General features: G+C 45.7%; 1 protein-coding gene across 4 annotated transcripts; it reads left to right on the forward strand.

Moving 5' to 3' along the window:
- Positions 1 to 1,431: 1,431 nt before the first annotated feature.
- POLG2 (DNA polymerase gamma 2, accessory subunit) lies at positions 1,432 to 23,971 on the forward strand. 4 transcript variants are annotated; one of them, XM_008271718.4, is made up of 8 exons: positions 1,437 to 2,086; positions 8,495 to 8,621; positions 8,746 to 8,851; positions 10,607 to 10,780; positions 15,093 to 15,233; positions 17,177 to 17,257; positions 20,680 to 20,780; positions 23,769 to 23,971. In XM_008271718.4, the coding sequence occupies exons 1-8, from the start codon at positions 1,543 to 1,545 to the stop codon at positions 23,932 to 23,934; spliced, it is 1,440 nt and encodes a 479-aa protein (XP_008269940.3). In that variant the 5' UTR covers positions 1,437 to 1,542; the 3' UTR covers positions 23,935 to 23,971. The 4 variants fall into 4 exon arrangements, with proteins under 4 accessions (XP_069916569.1, XP_051681091.2, XP_051681090.2 ...); XM_051825131.2 differs by lacking the exon at positions 10,607 to 10,780 and having other exon boundaries at positions 1,434 to 2,086; XM_051825130.2 differs by lacking the exon at positions 17,177 to 17,257 and having other exon boundaries at positions 1,436 to 2,086.
- Positions 23,972 to 24,338: the final 367 nt, after the last annotated feature.

Raw genomic sequence — 24,338 nt, forward strand, 5'->3', positions numbered from 1 at the left:
TTAAAAATTTCCAGTAATTTGCCTTTTCAGAAGATGATATTCTCTTCACTATATTCTAAACTACTGAAATGTTGAACAAAGCTGGAAAGCCCTTTAAGGGACTTGGCCAAGAGCTGCATTTGAGTCTGATGCTATTTGCACCACGTTCTTAGTGCAGTTTACTTGTACAGTCTAGTCTTCACAGACTTCTGGAGCTCCTAATTCAAGTCACACTGGAAATCATGAATGTCTTTCCAATAATTCAGGGATTTCTAAGGTCTTTCCATACTCAAGGGAAAAGCCTCATCAGAATCAGTGGTTAACCAGGAGGCAACAAAACCAAAAAGCACAGTGAATACAAGTCTTCATGTTAGTTTCAACATAGGTTTACAACCAGAAGGATCCAGGGGATAGCTTTGGCTCACCAACCTAACTTTCTAATCATTTATTTCAGTGATGGCTAACAGGTCAGAATATCTTCCCAGGTTCTGGTGTATGTGTGTTTGCCATGAGGAAAATCTTTAAAAAAGTGTACAGGAGAGTATGTTGGGGGTGGGACTGGGACATGGGGAGTGGTATTTCTAGGACTAATACTGAAACTGATTCAACCTCTCGTTGAATACTGAGTGATTTCAATGGCATGGTTAGTCAAATTCATGATCTTTTGAAGCTTCGCAGATAGGTTGGAGCATTTTATTACGTATTTTACTGTTTAATGTCAACGTGGGCCTTTTAATTTGTAAACTATGGAAATGACTGTGGGACTGTGGAAAAATTTACCTATTTACGTTAAGTTTTAAAAGTCCACTTAGCATGTGTGTTGTGTCCAGCCTGTGGTTGTCTTAACTAATAAATGTGGTTTTTTTTCCTCCCCATTCTCTCTCACTTATTTGTGCATGGCCCTCTCCCCCGGCTGAGTGTAGCAGAGCACTCTGGTGCCTGGTTTGCACTTCACCCCGCTGCCGCGCACACCTCCCTGTGAGGGATTTCCGGGACTCCCGACCCGAGCTGAAAATGTTCACACGTTAATCATGAGAGGGCCCTTGCCCACTCCTCTGGCGTGTTCCCTTCTCCGCGGAGCCACCTGCGCGCCTTCCTCGGGACAAGTCGAGCTCTCCTGCCAAGTAGAGCCTGCGGCCCAGGCGCCCCGTGGTGGTGGGCCCCAGACCCCTCCCTCCCCCCCACCCCGCTCCTAGGAAGGCCTGCGGGCCTAGGCCTCGGACCGCCGAGAGAGCCCGGCTCTGTGCGCAGATGGTGACTGAGCCTACCCCTTAAGCATCCTGATAGCTGGTGGGGACTGGGGGCAATAACCTTTACCTATGGCGACAGGGAGAGGTCACGGCGGGGAGGGGGCGGGTCGGCACCGCCAACGCTAAGAAAGGCGTCCGAGACATGCGCCCCAGGGGCGGTGGCGCCGGCTGCCGTGACGCGCTTCCGGGGCGGGGCCTGCCGCCGTCGCGCACGCTCGCTTTCGCGCCTGCGCGGTCGGGGGCGGCAGCGGTGATGGCGGTTTGTTGGGACCAGCCGACTGATGGGAGCTTGTGCTCCTAGCTGCTGAGGGAGATGCGTCCCCGTGCAACCGTCAGGACCTGCCGTAAAGTCTGCAGGTGCCTGTTGTCCGGGTTTGGGGGTCGAGTAGATGGGACGGAGACGAGGAGCTCGGCCGGCGCGCCGCCGAGCTCGCGCGCGGAGCTCCCCGGGGACAGCGAGCGGCCCGGAGCCCCCGCGTCTGAGGAGGGGAGCGCGGCGCTGCTGGAGATCTGCCGGACGAGGCACTTCCTCAGCGGCACCCGGCTGCAGCACAGCCGGGAGCGCCTCCTGAGCGGGTGCCACCCGGGCTTCGGGCCCTTGGGCGTGGAGTTACGGAAGAACCTGGCGGCGGAGTGGTGGTCCTCGGTGGTGGCGTTCAGGGAGCAGGTGTTCCCCGTGGACGCCCGCCACCAGGAACCGGGCCCTGGGCCGCCCGGGCGCGGGGCCCTCAGGTTAGTTCCCGCAGAAACGCTGCGCGAAATCTTGCAAGACAAGGAGCTGAGTAAGGAGGAGCTGGTAGCGTTTCTTGAGAACTTACTGAGCGCTTCCGGGAAGCTGCGGGACAGCCTGCTCCACGGTACGCCCAGACTTCGCGCTTCGGGACAGGTGTGGGGTGCAGAGGCAGCCTCGCTCGGCCCGTGCTGTGCGGAACCTGCCCGAGGCCTCGCCGACGCCTCAGATTTCAGACTTTGAGTTACTCTGTTCCATGTTTGAATGGAATCATTGTGCTAATCGTTACCAAAGTGTTTACTTCCACAGTTACTCTTCGATGTTAGGCGTAATTACAGTCAAGAGCTCATTTTTCTAGAGCAAAAAGAAAGAAAATGCCCACCCCCCCCACATACTTTTCCTTTCTGAAAACTGATCTACAACCTGTTTGAAGACCCCTTTTGATAATTTTTGAGTTTACCAAATCATAGGACTTTCTAAGCGATTGTTGAGTGAATACATAGTAATCTGTAGAGAGATTCTGAAAACATCGAGGTTCCTTATAGGATGGATCTGCTGCGGCATCCTACCTGCACACTGCCCTCGTTGCCATTGGGTTCCATAAGGTAACTTAAAATATCCTTTAAACGTCCCTGGTTCTGAAAATTAGTACCCACGTTATAGCTCTTCAGAGACTTCCTTAATGAAATAAAGCAAACTGAAACCGGTGATAAATGTAATCAGTTTGATCTGTGATATGTCATTGCATGAAGGCTTTACTTTGGGGATAGTTGAATCATTGCCCATTTACCATGTCCAAAGGCAAATCTGTTAAATCACTATCCTCCATGGCCCAAGTGCTTGGGCCCTGCACCCGCATGGGAGACCAGGAGGAAGCACCTGGCTCCTGCCGCAGCAGCCATTTGAGGGTGAACCAACGGAAAACGAAGACCTTTCTCTCTGTTTCTCTAACTCTGCCTTTCAAAAAAAAAATAACTCTCCTCCAAGTTACACAGACTTGAAGCCTTAGAAAATTAAACCTGGCTCTCTTAGATCTTGCTGTTCAAGCATCTACAGATGTGTCAGCATGTTCTCACCTCTAGGAAATTTACATCCACTTAATTGCCAAATTCTTTGGTTGTCCAGGATTTTTAGGTTGGAGTTACCCAGTTTGCCTCTTTTTCTATTCCATTTGCTCTTGCTCTGTTCCATGCCTTAACAGTGTGACAGTCTCTGTTCATGAATGGCTTTTACAGCTTTTTTTTTTTGAAAGAGTCACAGAGAGAGGTAGAGCCAGAGAGAGAGAGAGCGAGGTCTTCCATCCTCTGGTTCACTCCCCAATTGGCCGCAACAGCTAGAGCTGAGCTGATCTGAAGCCAGGAGCTTCCTGCAGGTCTCCCATGTGGGTGCAGGGGCCCAAGGACCTGGGCCATCCTTCACAGAGAGCTGGACTGGAAGTGGAGCAGCTAGGACTTGAACCGGCACCCATTTGGGGTGCTGGCGCCGCAGGCTGGGGCTTTAACCCACTGTGCCACAGCGCTGGCCCCTATGAACGACTTATTAAAGATTCTCAGCCATATTCTCCATAAACGTTACTGCTCCGTTTTTTCTTCGGTCCTTGTGACTGAACATAGACCTTTTCTCATCTTCAGCTTTCTGAACATGTTAATCACATTTTAAAGTTCACAGCTAGTAACATGATTATATCTGTTCCTAGTTTTCTCTGGGTTTTTAATCACTTTGTTTTTATCTTTATATTCTAGGTAATTATTGGTAAAAAAATAATTGTAGAGGGGAAGCACGTTTAACCTAGCGGTTAAGATGCCTAGATCCCACATCAGAGTGCCTGGGTTTGATCCCCAGCTCCAGCTCCTGACTCCTGCTTCTCACCAGCGCAGACCTTGGGAGGCAGCAGTGATGACTCAAGTAATTAGGTTCCTGCCATCCGTTGTAGGCAACCTGGATTGCTTTCTCCACTCCTGGCTGTGACTCCAGCTTAGCCCCAGCCATTGCAAGCATTTGGGAAGTGAACTGGCAGATGGAGGTCTCTCTGCCTGTCAAGTGAATTCAAAAAATGTATTTAAATTGTAGCTATAAATTGAGGTTTCTTCTTTTTATTTTAATAGAGTTAGAGAGAGACAGACAGAGAGAAAGGTCTTTCTTCCGTTGGTTCACCCCCCAAATGGCCACCACGGCCGGAGCTACTCCGATCCGAAGCCAGGAGCCAGGTGCTTCCTCCCAGTCTCCCATGCGGGTGCAGGGGCCAAGCACTTGGGCCATCTTCCAGTGCACTCCCGGGCCGCAGCAGAGAGCTGGACTGAAAGAGGAGCAACCGGGACTAGAACCCGGCACCCATATGTAATGCCAGCACCGTAGGCGGAGGGTTAAACAAGTGAGCCACGTTGCCGGCCCCTTCTTTTTAGATTAATATAGTTTGGTTTGGCGCTGTGGCATAGTAGGTAAAGCTGCCAGCTCTAGTGCTGGCATCCCAAATGGGTGCTGGTTCAAGTCCTGGCTTTTCCACTTTTGATCCAGCTTTCTGCTATGGCCTGCGAAAGCAGTAGAAGGTGGCCCAAATCCTTGGTCCCCTGCACCCATGTGGGAATCCCAGAAGAAGATCCTGGCTTCAGATCAGCCCAGCTGTGGCCATTTGGGGAGTGAACCAGCAAATGGAAGACTTCCCCCTCTCTCCCTCTCCCTCTTCCTCTGCCTCTCTGTAACTCAGCCTTTCAAATAAATAAATATTTTTAAAATATTTTTTAAAAATTAGTTTTATTTATTTGAAAGAACAGCAGAGAGAGATCCACCTTCCATCCTCTAGTTCAGTCCCTAATTGCCCACAACAGCTGGGGCTGGGCCAGGCCAAAGCAGGAGTATGGTACTGCATCTGGGGGTTCTTCCACGTGGGTGGCAGGCGCTCGTCACCCAGGGTATGCATTAACAAGAAGCAGAAGATGGCTTTGTGGCACAGCAGGTTAAGCTGCTGCCTGCAATGCTGGTATCCCATGTGAGTGCTGATTCAAGTCCCAGCTGCTCCATTCCCGATTTCCCTCCCTGATGAGACGCCTGGAAAGGCAGAAGATGGCCCAAGTACTTGGGCCGCTGCTACCCACATGAGAGACCCAGATGAAGCTCCTGGCTTCAGCCTGGCCCGGCCCTGGTCATCACAGCCACCTGGACAGTGAACCAGGGGATGAAAATCGCTCTCTTCTGTATCTTCCTCTCTAACTGCCATTTAAATAAGTAGATCTTTAAAGACAGAACTAGATCTTATGTACCCCAAATTGTGCCTTCACCACAACATCTGTCCTTAATGGTTTCTTCCTGGAAGAATTTACGTTTGCTTCTGCCAGGCAGCTGGAGTGTGAATTTATCTTAGTATAATCAGGGGTTAAGCTGATTAGAGACTGGAGTGCGTCTATCCACGTTTCCACTCTAGGTGTAGCCTTTTAAGTGTTCCCAGTAAAAGCTCTCCTCGGTGGACCAGGAACACATTTTCAGCTTCACCCTTCCCATGGTATAGCAAAAGGCTCTGCTGCTTGACAATGTTGAGTTCAGCGCTGTCCTCTCCTCTGTTCTCCCACGTCGAGGACCACCCTCAGATTCCTTGCTGCTTCAATTGCTTTCCCATGTCTTTAAACAGTTTTTTTTAATTTTTTGACCAGTCTTCCTCATTATCCACTGCCTAGTCTACCCAATCAAGGAATTTTTGAGCACAGTCCTGTCATTTAGCGGGATGTAGTTTAAGTGCATAAAGAAGATATTTTGAACTTCAGTCTAAGTAGAAATGTTATATTAAATATAATTCTGAAGCAGTTATGTGTATTTTTTGGATAAAGCAAAAAGCTGGATTAATGTATTTAGAAACCAGGATTTCAGGGCCAGCGCTGTGGCTTAACTGATAAAGCTGCAGCCTGTGGTGCTGGCTGCTCCACTTCCAGTCCAGCTCTCCGCTAATGCACCTGGGAAAGCGGCGGAAGGTGGCCCAAGTGCTTGGGCCCCTGCACCCACATGGGAGATCCAGAAGAAATTCAGGGCTTCTGTCTTCGAATTGGCCCAGCTCCGGCCATTGCAGCCATTTGAGGAGTGACCCAGCGGATGGAAGATCTCTTTATCTGTAACTCTACCTTTCAAATAGATAAATCTGTAAAACAAAACAAAACAGGATTTCACTTGAAGAGAAGACAGGTGATAAAAAAAGGCTAGGGTAAACTTTTTTTTTTTTTTTTTGACAGGCAGAGTGGACAGTGAGACAGAGAGAAAGGTCTTCCTTTGCCGTTGGTTCACCCTCCAATGGCCGCCACGGCCGGTGCACCGCGCTGATCCGATGGCAGGAGCCAGGTACTTATCCTGGTCTCCCATGAGGTGCAGGGCCCAAGCACTTGGGCCATCCTCCACTGCACTCCCTGGCCACAGCAGAGAGCTGGCCTGGAAGAGGGGCAACCAGGACAGAATCCGGTGCCCCGACCAGGACTAGAACCTGGTGTGCCGGCGCCGCAAGGCAGAGGATTAGCCTAGTGAGCCACGGCGCCGGCCTAGGGTAAACTTTAATGTTACATTTGAAGTGATAATATTAGTATGAAGTCATGAGTTTTAAAAATATGTATTCCCTAGGCCGGCGCCACAGCTCACTTGGCTAATCCTCCGCCTGCGGCGCCAGCACCCTGGGTTCTAGTCCCAGTCGGGGTGCAGGATTCTGTCCCGGTTGCCCCTCTTCCAGGCCAGCTCTCTGCTGTGGCCTGGGAAGGAAGTGGAGGATGGCCCAAGTGTTTGGGCCCTGCACCCGCATGGGAGACCAAGAGAAGCACCTGGCTTCTGGCTTTGGATCGGCGCAGCGCGCTGGCTGCAGTACACCGGCTGTGGCTGCCATTTGGGGGGTGAACCAATGGAAAGGAAGACCTTTCTCTCTGTCTCTCTCATTGTCTAACTGCCTGTCAAAAAAAATAAAATAAAATAAAAAGTGTTCCCTAACTTAATTGAAAGGGTCTGGAAGTGATGACACTCAGTAGCAGGGAGCGCACCTGGTGCCCAGATCTTGGTTTCTAAAATGAACCAGGACTTGGGGAAATGCCCATGATTCCAGGTCTAAGGCTGGGAAATACAGTGAGAGTTTGGATCACTTTATGGTTGTGAAGAGCAATGAGTTGTTTGTAGACTGAGTCATGTCAAAGAGACACAGATGTTCACTTGAAGAGGGCTACAACTGGCTACATTTGGAACATACTGAGCATTAAAATATTGGTGACAGTGGGTTTTAATACACTGAGCAGAATAAGAAAATTGAGAGGCCATAGTGTTAAAACAATATGTAATTGAGGGGTTGGGACTGGAGAAAGGTTATGTTTTGGCAATAAATGTAAAAGGGAAGATTAGAAAAAGTCATCATTTTATGATTTTGCAACTCCCCCCAGTATGATTGATTCAAGCAGAGATCACATTAGTGATTCTAAATTATTGGGTGACATGCAAGTGAATTTTTTTTTAATTTATTTATTTTACTTGAAAGAGTTAAAAAGAAGGAGCGGCAGAAAGAGGTCTTCCATCCGCTGGTTCACTCTCCCAATTGGCCACAATGGCCAGAGCTGCGCCGATTCGGAGCCAGGAGCCAGGAGCTTCCTCCAGGTCTCCCACGTGGGTGCAGGGGCCCAAGGGCTTGGGCCATCCCCCATTGCTTTCCCAATCCATAGCAGAAAGCTGGGTTGGAAGTGGAGCAGCTGGGAGTCGAACCGGTACCCATATGGGATGCCAGCACTGCAGGCAGCGGCTTTACCTGCTACGCCACAGTGCCAGCCCCGCGGTAAATTTTTTTAAAGTGAAATATTGAGTGAAAGATTGTGGGAGTGGATATTTATTATCTTAGCCAAGTAGTCAAATTTGGATTCATCACTAGTGGGCTAATTTGATCTTGTTATGATGCAATAAGACATATGTAGTATTCCTGCTAAAATTATTCATTTAAATCACAGGGAAACAATCAGATAAATCCCAAATGTGAGATAACTTATGGCTAGCCTGGACTCAAAAGTGATTTAAAAGCAAAGTTGGGGGAAAGGAGTCAGGGCAAATGTTCTGGGCTGAAAGGGATTTAGGAGACCTCGCCAGAATGTAGTGCAACCTTATTTGGAGAGAAAAAACGAAGTTTTGGGTGACATTTGGAACAATTAAAACAATCAACTATATGTTAGATGATATTATGGTATTATGATTAACTTTTTAAGTTGTAATAATGACATGTAGAGAACACTGATTTTTAGGACATGCATGCAAAGTATGTAGGAGTAAACAGAAAAAGTGGCAAAATGCTGGTAATTCATGAATCTGGGTGAAAGGTATACAGGTGTTTATTATACTGTTCTTTCAACTGTTGTAGATTTGAAAATTTTCAAACAAAAGGATGAAACTACCTCAAATTAAGGCATAATTAATACCTTTTATAGCTCCATGCCACTTGTACTGCTGTGTTAACATTCTTACACTATTGGTTTGACTATAAATTGACAAAAACAATTAGGGATTAAGGAATAGATTGATACAACAGTTGCCTTACCTGTGACAGGTGCTTTGGAACATTATGTCAGTGGGCTGGATCTGGTGAACAAGAGGCTGCCTTACGGCCTTGCTCAGATTGGAGTATGCTTTCATCCTGTTGCGGACACGGAGCAGATCCCTGCCGGCACGAAAAGGTACAGCGTGGCCGGAAACTTGGCTTTGTGTTTCGATAGCCAGCAGCCAGCCATTCTACTTTGGGCTGGATTCTATGTGTACCTTTCAGATAAGCTAACTTGTTGATCCTTTGGCCATCTAAAGACTTGGTGAGAAGACCGAAGCCTCGTTAGTGTGGTTCACTTCTGCGAGAACTTCCAGCCAGTGGCTTGATTTCTGGTTACGGCATCGACTCCTGTGGTGGAGAAAGGTACAACAATAACCACCTTTAATTGAGTAGTTTCGTAGATAAATTGTCTTCAGTGTGTCAGTAGTAATGCTTCTGTATCATAAAGGAAATGTGGTTTGATGTGGCCATCTTACATTTGATCAAAACAACTATAGTAAGTCAGCAGATATAAATAAAAAAACTCTTTGTAATGGTTTTCATTATTCCAGATAACAAAGTTACTTTGGTAAAGACATTTGTTGATGAGCCTTTATGTTCAAAGTAGAGCAGACTCCTCAACCCCTGCCCCGCCCCCCCATTCCTGGCTTCCACTTCTGTCACTCACCTCCACAAACTCCGCAGGAACTTGGGATCAGGTTTTAGCATTTACTGAGGAGAAAAATGTTTGAAGCAAGCATTTACCTTTTCATGATTTTTCTCAGCTCCCAAAAATATGACAATTATAAATAATCAAACACTTCAAGAAGGGCAAGAATGGTGACTGAGTGATACTTTATTCTTTTTATTAAAAATTTTTTTTAAATTTATTTGAGAGGCAGAATTGCAGACAGAGAGAGGGAAAGACAGAGAGAAAGGTCTTCCATCCACTGGTTCACTCCCCAGATAGTCTCAATGGCTAGGGCTGAGCTGATCTGAAGCCAGGAGCCAGGAGATTCTTCTAGGTCTCCCGCACTGGTGCAGGGCCCACATACTTGGGCCATCTTCCACTACTTTCCCAGGCCATAGCAGAGAGCTGGATCAAAAAGGAGCAGCCAGGATATGAACCGGTGCCCGTATGAGATGCTGTTGCCACAGGCAGGGGCTTAGCCTGCTATGCCACAGCACCGGCCCCAATACTTTCTTTTTTTTTTTTTTAAAGATTTATTTATTTATTTACTTGAAAGTCAGAGAGTCAGAGTTACACAGAGAGAGAAGGAGAGGCAGAGAGAGAGAGAGAGAGAGAGAGAAGTCTTCCATCCGCTGGTTCACTCCCCAATTGGCCGCAACAGCCAAAGCTGTGCTGATCCGAAGCTAGGAGCCAGAAGCTTCTTCCAGGTCTCCCACACGGGTACAGGGACCCAAGGACTTGGGCCGTCTCCTACTGCTTTCCCAGGCCATAGCAGAGAGCTGGATTGGAAGTGGAGTGCCTGGGACTTGAACCAGCATCCATATGGGATGCCTGCACTGCAGGCAGCGGCCCCCAGCCCCCATACTTTCTTTATCGCTTTTAGTTTGTGATGAACTTCTCTTATTAGTTGGGCACAAAAACTCTAGGTAGAATGCAAGTTTTTCTCCATAGTTTTCTGAGAATTTTTTAGGCAGCATACTCATACTTAATTAAATGTTGCAATTTTTATTTGGAACTTAATTAATTTTCAATCATTTGATCTATAAAAGGTCTTAGACAACTTTAATCCTTAGGGATCAGTATGGGATCAGAGGTAAATTGACATCTATTTTAATAGGTTAACAATGATTGTTTTCAACCCTTGTCTCTACTGTTGAGGAACAGTTTATTTTCTTCATACTGTTTGCTGAACTCTTTACTTAGTGTAGAGTTAACCTTATGGGTATAAAGTATACTGAAAATAGATTTATGTAGAAGAGTAGGAATAGGAGAGGGAGGACGAAGAAGGGTTGGAACATGGGCAGAATGGAGGGTAAGGTGGGAAGTATCATGATGTTCCTAAATCTGTATACATGAAATATATGAAACTTTTATACCTTAAATAAAATTTTTAAAAAAATAAAATCTCAAAAAAAGCAATAGTTAACAAGACAGACTTTCTTTTCCAGTTTGCCACGAGTCCGTCTAACTTCAGCAGCAGCGATTGTCAGGATGAAAAGGGTCGCAAAGGAAGCAAACTTTACTACAGTTTTCCCTGGGGAAAGGAGCCAATAGAAACCCTGTGGAACCTGGGAGATGAGGAACTTTTACACATGTATCCTGGAGACGTCTCCAAGTTACACGTATGTTTACCTTCAGCTCCTCTGAGCTCTTTACCCTGATTGGTCATTTCTGAAGCAGCAGGTTGCAGACATGGTATTCTATGATTCATTAAACCATCAGTGTATATTTTTCAGGTCCAAAGATACTTGCTTATACAACCACAAAACAGCCAGGAAATTAACAGTAATCTACCATTTCCATCCGTGCCATAGGACCCTGCAAATTAAACTGATTATCCCAGTAATGCCCTTGACAGGATTATGTATTTCATGTATTTCTTGTCTTTTAGGACCTTGAGTTTTTATTTTTTATTTTTTTTACAATTTATTTATGGGGCTAGCACTAGGGCATAGCAGGTAAAGCCACACGGCACCAGCATCCCATATGTACACCAGGTTGAGTCCTGGGTGCTCCACATCCGATTCAGCTCCCTGCTAATTTGCCTAGGAAAGCAGTGGAGGATGGCCCAAGTGCTTGGCCCCTGCACCCATGTGGAAGACTAAAAAGAAACTCCAGGCTCTTAGCTTCAGATCAACCTAGCTCTGTCCATTGTGGCCATTTGAGGAGTGGACCAGCAGATAGAAAATCTCACTCTAATTCTGCCTTTCAAATAAATAAATAAAACTTTTTTAAAAAAAATAAATGTATTTCGGCCGGCGCCGCGGCTCACTAGGCTAATCCTCCACCTAGCGGCGCCGGCACACCGGGTTCTAGTCCCGGTCGGGGCGCCGGATTCTGTCCCGGTTGCCCCTCTTCCAGGCCAGCCCTCTGCTATGGCCAGGGAGTGCAGTGGAGGATGGCTCAGGTGCTTGGGCCCTGCACCCCATGGGAGACCAGGAAAAGCACCTGGCTCCTGGCTCCTGCCATCGGATCAGCGCGGTGCGCCGGCCGCAGCACGCCGGCCGCGGCGGCCATTGGAGGGTGAACCAACGGCAAAAGGAAGACCTTTCTCTCTGTCTCTCTCTCTCACTGTCCACTCTGCCTGTAAAAAAAAAAAAAAAAAAGAAAGTATTTCTTTAAAAGGCAGAGTGACCAAGATAAGGGGAGAAACACACACACACACACACACACACACAGACACAGATCTTGCATCTGTTGGTTCATTCCCCAAATGGCTGCAATGGTATGGTCTAGTCCAAGCCCAAACCAAAGCCAGGAGCCAGAAACACCATTTCAGTCTCCCACACTTGTGGCCATCTTCCACTGCCTTCTCTAAAGAGTTTAGTCTTTTAAAAAGCTTGGCTCTAAACCCCACCCCCACCCCGAGTTGGATGCTCCAGCCAGCTGACCAAAAGCTTGGCCTCAGCAAGAGAGAAAAACCAAAAAAAGAGCAGTGAGAGGGACGGTTGCTTCATTTACTTTATAATGTAAAATAAAATTTTCAAAAATTTCAGCAAAGCACATAATCCCTTCAGAGGGCCCTGCCTTCTAAAGCTTCCTGGAGGCTTGTGGTGGGTAGAATGGTGATGAACCACTCTTGAAAGTTTTCAGATTTGAATGTGTAGATTTTCTGGCTATCACAGTAAAGTTCTTTATGTTTGGCAGCCAATACATTTTGACAGTGAAAAAAGGGACCTGAAACTTGAAAATATAATTCTGGAAACAGTTACGAGTTGCGTATCTCTTATCTTAAATGTTTGGGTCAGAAGCGTTTCAGATTTGGGTTGTTCTCAGATTTTAGAATATTTACTTGTAGCATGATGAAGTATGTTGGAAATGGGACTCAAATCTAAACAAGAAATGTATTTGTTTCATATATACCTTAAACAAAAAGCCTGAAAGCAATTTTATGATATTTTTAGTACACCTGTGTTTTTACTGCAACTCATCACATGAGGTCAGGTGTGGAATTTTCCACTTGTGATGTCTTGTGGGCAGTCAGAAAGTTTCAGATTTTGGAACATTTCAGATTTTCAGATTAGGGATGCAAAACCTTTAGTTCATATATAATGAATAGAAAATAGATTAATTTTTAAATATGATTAAGGTAACATGAAAAATTAAGATTCATTTTTGAACATTTTGCTGTAACTCCACCACAACACTTCATTTTGGAATATTCATTTTTAAAATTAAACTTACTTGGTTACTTATAGTTAAAGACCAACTCAGTCTTGGGACTAGGAATGTAAATAGAATTGTTGTGTCTTGATTGTTAGTCTCTTATTTTCTTTACTGGGATAATTTTCAGTTACAAAAACTTTCTGCAGAATTTTTACTTTTCTTTGATATTGTGGCTCTTCTTTTTCCATAATTCATAGAATTCATAATTCAGCAGAATTCATAGAACAAGTAATAAAAGAAGTATGTGTCATTTAATATGCTTTTTCAGGAGGTTTCCTAGGCTATTTTGTATTTGTTTTCAGTTGAGTTTCTAGTTAACCTCTCATTATATTGTTGGAGGTATTCGTTTTAGAGAGCAGTGAAACATCAGTAAAATCTGAAGAACAATTAGGATAGAAAATGGTTTGTTCTGGAAGGAGTGAGAAATCAGGTATTGTTCAGAAGAGTTGCCATTGGATATCTGCACATCCTTAGGTGTTCAGCTTTGAAAGAAAACATTAAAGCTTTCTTAATGCTTACATATGATTTAGTCTTTTTTTTATTCCAGTGGCAGTATGGATTGTGTGGTGCCCCTGAATTATCTTACTAAATGTCAGTTCCATAAATGTGTGAAAGACCTCAACTAATAAGAGTTAGGCTAGAATCTCAGATATCAGAATCACTGCCTTTTGAGGGCAAATTCTCATTAACCTCCACAGTATCATATGCCATTCAAATAGGCTTAAATGTTGGTGCATATATATATTAGTAAGGACTTCTTAATCGCCGGCGCCGCGGCTCACTAGGCTAACCCTCCGCCTAGTGGCGCCGGCACACCAGGTTCTAGTCCCATTTGGGGCGCCGGATTCCTTCCCGGTTGCCCCTCTTCCAGGCCAGCTCTCTGCTGTGGCCAGGGAGTGTAGTGGAGGATGGCCCAAATACTTGGGCCCTGCACCCCATAGGAGACCAGGAAAAGCACCTGGCTCCTGCCTTTGGATCAGCGCAGTGCACCGGCCGTGGCGGCTGTTGGAGGGTGAACCAACGGCAAAGGAAGACCTTTCTCTCTGTCTCTCTCTCTCACTGTCTACTCTGCCTGTAAAAAAAAAAAAAAAAAAAAAGACTTCTTGATCATGGATAATTGGTAGCAGTTGAGAGTTTTAACTATTAAAAAATTATATCAACTAATTAAAAATTTTTAAAAAATTACATCAGTGTCCAGGTGAACAATGAAATGTTAAAAAAATTTTTTTAAAGATTATTTATTGGAAAGTAGTTACATAGAGAGAGGGAGAGACATAGAGAGAGAGACCTTCCATCTTCTATTCACTCCCCACATGACTGCAACAGCGAGGGCTGGGCCAGTAGCCAGGAGCTTCTTCCAGGTCTCCCACATCAGTAGCAGGGGCCCAAACACTTGGGCCCTCTTTTACTGCTTTTCCCAGACCATTACCAGAGAGCTGGATCAGAAGTGGAGCAGCTGCGACTCAAACCAGTCCCCATGTAGGATGTTGGCATCACAGGTGGCAGCTTTAACTCCATTATGCCATGTTGCTGGCCCCTAAAAATTGTTTTTCTTGTTTTTCTTTCCCTAAAAATTTTTATACTTGAAATTTTTTTAAAATTTGAGATGACTCTTTCTTCATCAGTTAAAAAGTAAAGTTTGTTTATATGGTGTGTTGTAATATATTTTATATTCATAATTATAATTGTAAATAAGCTAAAAGCAAGCTTTTAAAAACGATTTCACAAAATTACACTCTGACCTCTTTCCCTAAGCACACTAACTATTCAGTGTCTTTTTTTTTTTTTTTTTTTTTTGAGAGGCAGAGTTAGAGGGAGACAGAGAGAAAGGTCTTCCTTCCGTTGGTTCACCCCCCAAATGGCCGCTATGGCCTGCTTGCTGTGCCAATCCGAAGCCAGGAGCCTAGTGTTTCCTCCTTGTCTTCTATGTGGGTGCAGGGCCCAAGCACTTGGGCCATCCTCCACTGCACTCCTGGGCCACAGCAGAGAGCTGGCCTGGAAGAGGGGCAACCGGGACAGAACCGGCGCCCCAACCAGGACTAGAATCTGGGGTGCCGGTGCCACAGGCAGAGGATTAGCCTAGTGAGCCGCGGCGCCAGCCCTTATTCAGTGTTTTTGTAAGCCTCATAGCCTGGCGCAAAGTAGAAGCTTTATAACATAAATTAAGTTTAAATTCTGATTGTGTAAGTCTGAAATACTTTAAGAAAAAAACTTTAAGAAAGAGCTGTGCTAAGTTATGCTTTATTTTTGTTCTCATTTTCTGTGAAGGGCCGAGATGGACGGAAAAATGTGGTTCCTTGTGTTCTATCTGTAAGTGGGGACCTGGACCGCGGTGTGCTGGCCTACCTCCACGATTCTTTCCAGCTAACCGAGAACTCCTTTACAAGAAGGAAACATCTTCATAGAAAGGTGCTTTTGATATTTCAGAGACAGACTTGGGAAACGAGAACTAGGTTTTCCCCCTTTTGTTAGTGTGCTCGATTTCTACAGACACTGGATAATAAATTTCTTTTAGGGCATGTAGGTTAAGTATTGTCCACTTTTTATGAGCCTGGCCCCAGGAATAACAATCAGATTCTCACCAAATAGAACAAAGCATGCCCCCTACCTGTCGGATAATCCCAGACACGCTTCTGTGTGGTCATGTGCAGACAGCATCCCAGTGGGCCAGCGTTTGCTGTGCTGACTTTGTGTGTACCAGGAGCTAGAAGGAGGAGTGAGACAGGACCAGCAGGCCCTGTGGCATTGACTTCTCTGAGCCAGGGTCTTGGGTCTGGTCTGGCTCCAACTGGCTGGAGCTAGGTAGGGGCCTGAGTCAAAGGAAAGACTCAAGACAAATACTTGGAGCAGGTTTCTGAGCACAGTCGAGGGAGGGACAGTGTGGGGGTTGAAGTTACAGGAGAGGAAAGAAGTGACCAATAGCAAGATGCTGGAGGAAACGGGAAACGATTAAGGTGGGGCAGGAGCACAAGTAGAGGGAGTCTCCGGGAAAGGGAGCTGGAATGGTGGAATGGGCTGCTGGCACTGCTTAGCCTTTGAAGGGCGTTTCCCTCGCTCCCTGTGTTTCCTCAGGGAATTAGGAGGTGTGGGGGTTGAAGTGACGGATGAAATAGTCATTCCCCTGGGTGAAAGCGAGCTGCCCCACAGCAGTTTAAACAGGTGCTGTTGTGTGGCACTGGGACGAGTGCTCAGCTGGAACTGGAATCCAGAGCACCTCTCTGCCCACGTCTGTGATTCACAGTGCAGGGTTCGTTCAGCCCAAGATGGCCAGAGAGAGGCCCGGGGATAGAATTGCTGTGAGACTGGAGTTCAGGGGATGTGCAGCAGATGAACAAGGGGCAATGCTTTCTTTTTCTTTTCTTTCACATCCAAACCATCAGCAAATTCTGTTTGACTTTAACTGCAAAATATGTCCTTAGTGGAACTGCGTCTCACCCCTCTGCTGCTTCACCCCGTCCAGGCCCCCATCATCCCTCTCCCCCAGGAGAGCAGCCATGTTAAAGGAGGCATGCCATGCTGTTCCTCTGCTGCAAACACTCCAGCAAGCCCCGCGCCCCACTCAGGGAGGGCCAAAGCCCTTTCCTTTTTGCCAGCTGCTGCCCTGTACCTGACCGTCCGCACCAGCAGTGCTGACCCTCCTGTTGGTAGAACACGCTGGGTGTGCCCCCCTCCAGAGCCTTGTCATGGTTCTCCCCGTGCCGGGAATGCTCTGCCTCCGTCACCCACGTGTCTCATCCCCAGCCTCCTTTCAAGTCGTTGCCCAGGTGGCACCTCAGAGAGGACCTTTGCTGGCCACCTTAGTTACAGTCACAAACGGCTTCTCCACCAACTGCCCCTTGCCACCCCTCCTTTCCCTTTTTTAACACTTGTCACCTTCACATATGTTACCCGCTTGCTGCTTGTGTTTATTATCTGTTCTCCGCACCGCAAGGGACAGGTCCTCAACACTGCGATCTGTTTTGGCATCACACAGCCATTAATATGTTTGTTAGATGAACAGATGGGAAGAGTGGGAGGTTCTGGCGAGAGAGAGGGTCCAGCGGTCCAGGGGAGGTAATGCCAGAAGGAGGCGTTTTGGCTGAGGGAAATGAGGAGCAGAAAGCGGGAGAGTATCGAGTTCCTTTCACTTTTCCAGTGAATCTAAGTGGAGATATCTATGGGCAACTGGATATGAACAGCCGACTACATCCTTATTACGTGGTGGATTTTTATGAGCTCAGACAACTCCCATCTTCACACAGAAAATTTTAACAACTTAAGAGATGCTGTGTGTGTAAGCATTTGTGTTACATTTAAACAAGATGTGCTTTTTCCTGCCTTTTCCCGTCCCCCTCCCTCTTCAATTGCTGCAGGTACTTAAACTTCACCCTTGTCTGACCCCTATAAAGGTGGCTTTGGATGTGGGGAGAGGCCCAACAGTGGAGCTCAGACAGGTGGGTCAGAGGAGTTTAAATGTCGAGATTAAGTAATGACCATTACTCCAAGTAAGCGCAGTAGCTTTTAAGTTTTTACCCTGGTTCATTTTTTTGTTTTAAAAATGTTTGAATTAAATAATGAACTGTGTGTAAATACTGTGGTTAATTATAGATAATTTGAATATAGAATATTAAGGAGGCTGAATATTTTTCAGTAAGTTTTGCCATTGAAGTCATGCTTTTTTGTTGTTTATATATTTAATTTACAAGACAGAAACAGAGAGCTCCCATCTGCTGGTTCACTCCTCAGATACCTGCAATAGCTGGGGCTGGGCTGGGACAAAGCTGGGAGCCAGGAACTCAATCTAGGTCTCCCACGTGGGTGGCAAGAACCTAGTTACTGGAGACATCAGGAGCTGGAGCCAGGAGTTGAAGTCAGCTACTCTGATGTGGGATACAGGTACCTTAACTGCTAGGTTAAAAGTCTGTCCCAGTAGTTTGATTTTTAAAATATAAGGACTTAGTGTTAGTGGTTAAATATTTATACAGCTGTCTAGTGAATTACTTTTCCCTTTCCCTTTTAACATTTTTGATTCTTGTCAGAATAAACATAGGTTCTAGGTTGATAATTTTATTTTAAATTTTCTAATCTGTCTGGTCTAATTAGTAAGTATTCTTTTAAAATTAATTAGTAAGTATTCTTTAAAAATTTATTTATTTGAAAGAATGACAGAGAGAGAGGGAGAGACAGAGATATCTTCCGTCCACTGGTTCAGTCCCCAAATGCCTGCAGTAGCCTGGCTGAACCAGGCTGAAACCAGGAGCCAGGAACTTCATTTGGGTCTCCCATGTGGGTGGCAGGAACCAACACTTGGACGTATCATCTGTGGCTTCCCGGGTACATCAGCAGGGAGCTGATTGGGAAGTGCAGAATGGGCAGGATTCGAGCCAGGCACTCACTGTGGCTTACCCACTGTGCCAGAAGACTGCCCCTAAATGTCTTGAGAAAAGCAGCCACCACGAGGGACAGATTTTTACCCCAGCACCTACGACTGATTCTGGCATCACTCAGCATCACATGTTTGTTGGCCAGCTGAGTGGCTAAATGAATAATAGAAGTGTTTTAGTTTCTTACCAGAGATTTTTGTCTGAGTGAGGACATAACTGAAAGACTTTTGGGCCTGGCCCCTGTGAAGAGGTCTGGCATGGGGCCAGATGTGGTGGCTTGTTTCCTGCATCTCCCCCGCCCCCCACCAGGGTGGTGGCAGTCTCCCCTTACCCTTTTAGCTAACAGGTCCCTAACATTTGCAAAACAGTGCCTGACTGTCACTTTCTCTCCTGCCGAAGATATTTGGTAATGTTGAGAAATTTTCAGTTGTTAAAAGGTAGGAGTAGGGGGTGGGGGCACAGAGGCCAGGTAAGTAGTTCAGTGGACATCTCACAGAGGCCAGAGGTGCTGCCAAACATCCCATGACTGCAGTGCTGACAGAGATATCCTGCTGTAGAATGTTCTAGATTGTTAAGGTATTTTTGATTTTACTTTATTTTGTGTCACCATTGCTTGTCAAAAAAACAGTAAAGGGGTGGGGTGTTTGGTGCAACAGGTAAGATGCCACTTAGAGTTCCTGCACCCCATGTAGAGTGCCTGGGTTTGAGTCCTGCCTCTGCTCCTGACTCCATCTCCTGCACCCCACGTGGAAGACCCAGGCAGTGTTCCCATCTCCTGGCTTTTTTTTCTTCTTTAAAGATTTATTTTGTTTATTTGCAAGGCAGAGTTACAGACAGAGAGGAAGAGACAGATATCTCCTGTAGGGGGCGCCTGGCTCCTGGCTTTGGATTGGCGCAGCGCGCCGGCCGTAGTGGCCACTTGCGGGGTGGGCCAACGGAAGGAGGACCTTTCTCTCTGTCTCTCTCTCTCACTAACTCTGCCTGTCAAAAAAAAAAAAAAAAAAAAAAAAAAAAAAAAAAAAGGAAGAAAGAAAGAAAGAAATCTCCCGTCCACTGGTTCACTCCCCAAATGGCCTCAACAGTCTGGGCTCTGCCATATTGAAGCCAGTAGCTAGGAGCTTCCTCCAGATCCGCCACAACACTAGCCCTAAAAAAAAGTTTCAAGAAGAGAATGAGTGGGGCCAGAGTTGTGGCGCTGGGTTAACGCCCTGGCCTGAAGCACCGGCATCCCATACGGGCGCTAGTTCGAGACCCAGCTGCTCCATTTCCAATTTAGCTCTCCGCTATGGCCTGGGAAAGCAGTAGAGGATGGCTCAAGGCCTTGGGCCCCTGCACCAGCATGAGAGACCAGGAAAAAGCTCCTGGCTTCTGGCTTCGGACTGACTCAGCTCCAGCCATTGCGGCCAATTGAGGAGTGAGCCGGTGGATGGAAGACCTCTCTCTGTCTCTACCTTTCTCTTGACTTTGTCTTTCAAATAAATAAAATAAATCTGGAAAAAAAAAAAAAGAGAGAGAGAGAGAATGAGTGATTAGTTTTAAGGAGGCAAAAGCCTGACTGGAAATATAGAAGACACACTAAACTTTACTATTTTCTTTTTTTATCAGATCATTTTCTTTTCAATTTTTATATGTTTGAAAGGCATAGAAAGAAATTGCCCATCCATGGGTTCACTCCCAAAATGCCTGCAATAGCAGAAGCCAGGAACAGGATTGGAGGGAGGGAGAGCAGCGTTGTGGCTTAGTGGTTAAAGCCACTGCCTTGTAACTCTGGCATCATGTGGACATCAGTTCAAGTCCTGGCTGCTCTACTTCCAATCCAGTTCCCTGCTGATGCACTGGGGAAAACAGAAGATGGTCAAGTGCTTGGGCCCCTGCACCCACTTAGGGGACCTAGATGAAACTCCTGGCTCCTGGCTTCTGCCTGGCCAAGTCAGGGTCGTTGCAGCCATTTGGGGAGTGAACCAGCAGATGAACTCTCGACCTCTCTCTCTCTAACTCTGCCAGACAGGTAAGTAGGTAGATCGATCATTTTCCGTAGTTGAATTCTGGAATGCCACTCACCTGGTTTTCCCCTACTTTGCCTTTCCTGGGTCTTCCTTCTCGCCCTGACAAAGCAGCGGCCTCAGGGCTCAGGCTGCACTCTCAAAAGAGTTTGGTCTTACAGAGCCCCTGGGACCTCCTGTGTTTTTTCTGATAGAATCTGTTTCAGATTTTATTTTGCTTCTAATTTGAGTGAGATGATAGCAGTTCTTTGTTGTAAATATCTTTCAGAAGATTTGTTCTTAGTACTCAGGTTTACAGGGCATAATATATTCATTTTCAGGGGAAGTGTGTGATCCAAACTTAAAATGTAAAGTACATCATATCAACATTAATATCATAAATAAGTCTCCATTTTAGAGACTGAGGAAGGTGATTTGTGATTTCTCAAAAATGGGATAATTACTATGGCTTATTTCTTTCACATTTGAAGTTTTTGTGTTTTTCTCTAGGTTTGTCAAGGGCTATTTAAGGAATTACTAGAAAGTGGAATTTCTGTCTGGCCTGGTTATTTGGAAACCGTACAGTCTTCACTGGAGCAACTTTATTCAAAGTAAGAGGGATTGATTATCTTCCTTGTCATTAAAACATGTTTATTCAGAGTTTTTGATTATATGTTTCTCTATGACAACAGAAGTGAGTCCCTTCTAGACATATAGAAAGTAAAATTTATAAGGGGCCAGCACTGTGGCATAGCAGGTCAAGTCACAGACTGTGGCGCTGTTACCAGTGAATGGCAGGGTTCTTGTCTTTGTGCAAGAAAGAATTCAGGCGTGAGACAGAGTAGTAGAAAGTAAAGCAGCAGAGTTTATTAGGGAAAAGGGCATCCGTAAGAATGGATGGGCACCTCTCCAGACAGGACCTGAGAGAGTGCTCGGTTGCTCAGATCGGGGGTTAGGAGCAAGGTTACATGGCTGAGTGGAGAGATTACACCTGGGCAGGCAGGCTGGCGACTCAGCAGAGAGGCAGAGGGCTGAGTGCGCAGTCCGGTGGAGGCCGGTGGGGGGGGACGTTTAAGGAGATGGGTCTTTGTCTTCACACATCTCCTCCAGAAACAAAGGATTTTATGGATGTAGATATTAAGAAGCTCCTGTCTGAGTTTTCCCCTGAAGGTATCAGACAGGAGGAAGCCTAGCTGGCGCAGTCCTGAGTTTAGAGGAAAGGTGAGCAAGACCCCCTGGAGAATTGGGATCTGGAGCAGGGTATTTGAAATGCAGATACTGGGCTGCACCTGGGAGATTGTGGAAGATTTGTCAGGCAGAAGGGGTGGGGACCCCCACCTGGCAGGTTATCAGGTAGAAGGGGGCAGGGCAGGATGCAAATTCTGGGCTGCCCCTGAAATGTTATCGGGATGACTTTGAGATGCAGATGCATATGCTGGACATAGATGTCTTTTCTTTAGGCCTTTATGTCACACACACATAAGCTCATATCTGACTTCCTACCTAACATTGCCAATATCCCATATTTGTGCCATTTCAAGTCCTGGCTTCTCCACTTCTAATCCACCTCCATGCTCATGGCACCTGGGAAAGCAGTGGAGGATGGCCCAACTGCACCCACGTGGGAGACCAGGAAGAAGCTCCTAGCTCCTGGCTTCTACTTGGCCCAACTCTAGCCATTGCAGCCATTTGGGGAGTGAACCAGTGGGTGGAAGATATTCTCTCTCTCTCTCTCCCCCTCTCTCTCCCTTCTGTCTGGAACTCTGCCGTTCATATTTAAATATATATATATATATATATATAATTTAAAATTATTCCTCCCTTTAGCTTCCCCAGAACCATGTGCCCTCAGATAATTGTGTCAGCAGGAGCGGTGCTCAGTACTTGAATAGGTGTGTTTGTGCAGGTCATGACCGGAGTCATGAAGTGTGCATGCCCCGTTTCATCAGGGTGGTGTGGAGAATAACTTGGTTGCCTCAGGCCTGAAGGAACATGGTGTGAGACGCCTTGCTGGCTGGCATGTGCTTCATCCCGAGACCAGAGGGCTCTGGGGGGCAGAGGGCTAGTCTTCTCAGTGACTGGCACCTCTGTTCACCACCACCACCCCCCGATTGCTCAAGACCGAAACCGGCTACAGGTTGAACATTCCTCATGTGAAAATCCAGAACCACAGTGCTCAGAATCGGAAACTTTCTGAGCCACCAACATGCACCACGAGTGGAAAATTCCACACCTACTTCTTGAGATGGTTGTAGTCAAAGCACAGATGCACTAAAAATATGGAATAAAATTACCTTTGGGCTATGTGTATAAGGTAGCTAGGAAACATAGATTAATTTTTATGTTTAGACTTGTGTCCCATCCTCAAGATATTTCATTATGCATATACAAATAGAACCAAAACCAAAACTCTTCGGGTCCTGAACATTTTGGTTAAAGGGCATCAACCTACCTGCCTCATGCTTAATGCCTTCCTTTCCCTTACTCTCCATATCCTGTCTGTACCAGGTGTTATCAGCCAGCCTCCTAAATTATACCTCAAGACCGTCTTTGCTCTCATTACCCAAGTTAAGGTCACCAATAGCTTGCTCAGATTATTGAAATAATTTCCTAACTGAGCTACTTGTCTATAGTATTAGCCTTGGCTTTTTTTTTTTAAGCTTTTTGTGTTGAATATGTATCTTTTAGGTGAAAAGTTGTTGTGTTTTGCTCTTTGATTTTCTGATAATATTAAAATAACCTTCTAGTTGATGTCACAGAAAAATAGTTTTCTATAAGTTGCAATAGAGCAATGAATGTTTCATCATAAATGCAGGAGTGTACTTGACCTTTGCAGTCCTCCCAGGTTCTAAGATCTTATCCTTTGAGTCATGTGGAAAATTTCAAGTTACAATTGTTCTTTATATGGAAAAGGCTTCACTGCCCCAGGATATTCTTATCTGGTACTTATTGACACCTGTTATGTTACAGCAGTGAACAGGACAGAAGTCCTGGTCTTAGAAGCTTGTATTCTAGTGGAACAATGTAGACAGCAAACAAGTAAATAGATGAATAAAATAGATTGTAGTGGAGTTCTACAAAGAAAATAAACAGCAATGAGAATTTGACTTGGTGAGCAGAAGGAGGACCACTGTGAATGATTCAGTAATTGCTGAACCAGAAACTATAAATTAGCATACTGAGTTACAAATGAAGTATTTGGGTATAATTTATTATAAATCAGACCTGAATTGTAATTTATTTGTTGTAAGAGACTTTGGTCTAAAATAATCATTCATGGATGACATCCAAGTAACAAAAGGCTGAGATAATTATGCAGTTCATCCATAAAGTACCCAGATGATGTGTTGAGGCACAGTGTTTGGTTCCCAAATTTTATTTTATGATTTTTTGACTGAACTAATAAGTTAGAAACTGAAAAATTTGCTTTGACTATGATTCAGAAACTTGAAGCTTTTTTTTTTTTTTGGTCCATCTCTCAAGTCCTGCGTTGAGTTTGTAGCTCTTGGCAATGGTGCAGACTGAAGGTGCCTGAAGCTGCCCTGTGGGAGTTCAGGGCTTAGATCTGACCCCACGTGTGTGTGACTGCTTTTTCTCAGGTACGACGAAATGGGCATCCTCTTCACAGTTCTGCTCACTGAAAGCACCCTGGAGAATGGCTTAGTCCACTTGAGAAGCAGGGATACCACAATGAGGGAAATGATGCATGTATCCAAATTAAAAGACTTTCTAATCAAGTATATATCATCAGCTCAGAATGTGTAGATATTCATGTAATAAATATTCTTTTCTACTGCTGTGATTGGTTTGTGGTTTTTTTTTTTTTCTTTTTAGCCCCCTTGCACATATGAAGTGGACATTTTTGGTTCTTTCTTTGATTCAGTTTTTATACTTTCGATTGATTCCATGACAATATAGAAAACTTCCCTCCCTTTCTCTCTGTCTCTCTAACTCTTTGCCTGTCAAAAAAAAAAAAAAAAAAAGGAGGCCATGGCTCACTTGGTTAATCTGCCTGCAGCGCCAGCATCCCATATGGGCGCCGGGTTCTAGTCCTGGATGCTCTTCTTCCAGTCCAGCTCTCTGCTGTGGCCCGGGAGGGCAGTGGAGGATGGCCTAGTGTTGGGCCTCTGCACCTCCATGGGAGACCAGGAGGAAACACCCAGCTCCTG

This window comes from Oryctolagus cuniculus, chromosome 17 (genome assembly GCF_964237555.1).
Source record: "Oryctolagus cuniculus chromosome 17, mOryCun1.1, whole genome shotgun sequence".
Lineage (NCBI taxonomy): Eukaryota > Metazoa > Chordata > Mammalia > Lagomorpha > Leporidae > Oryctolagus > Oryctolagus cuniculus.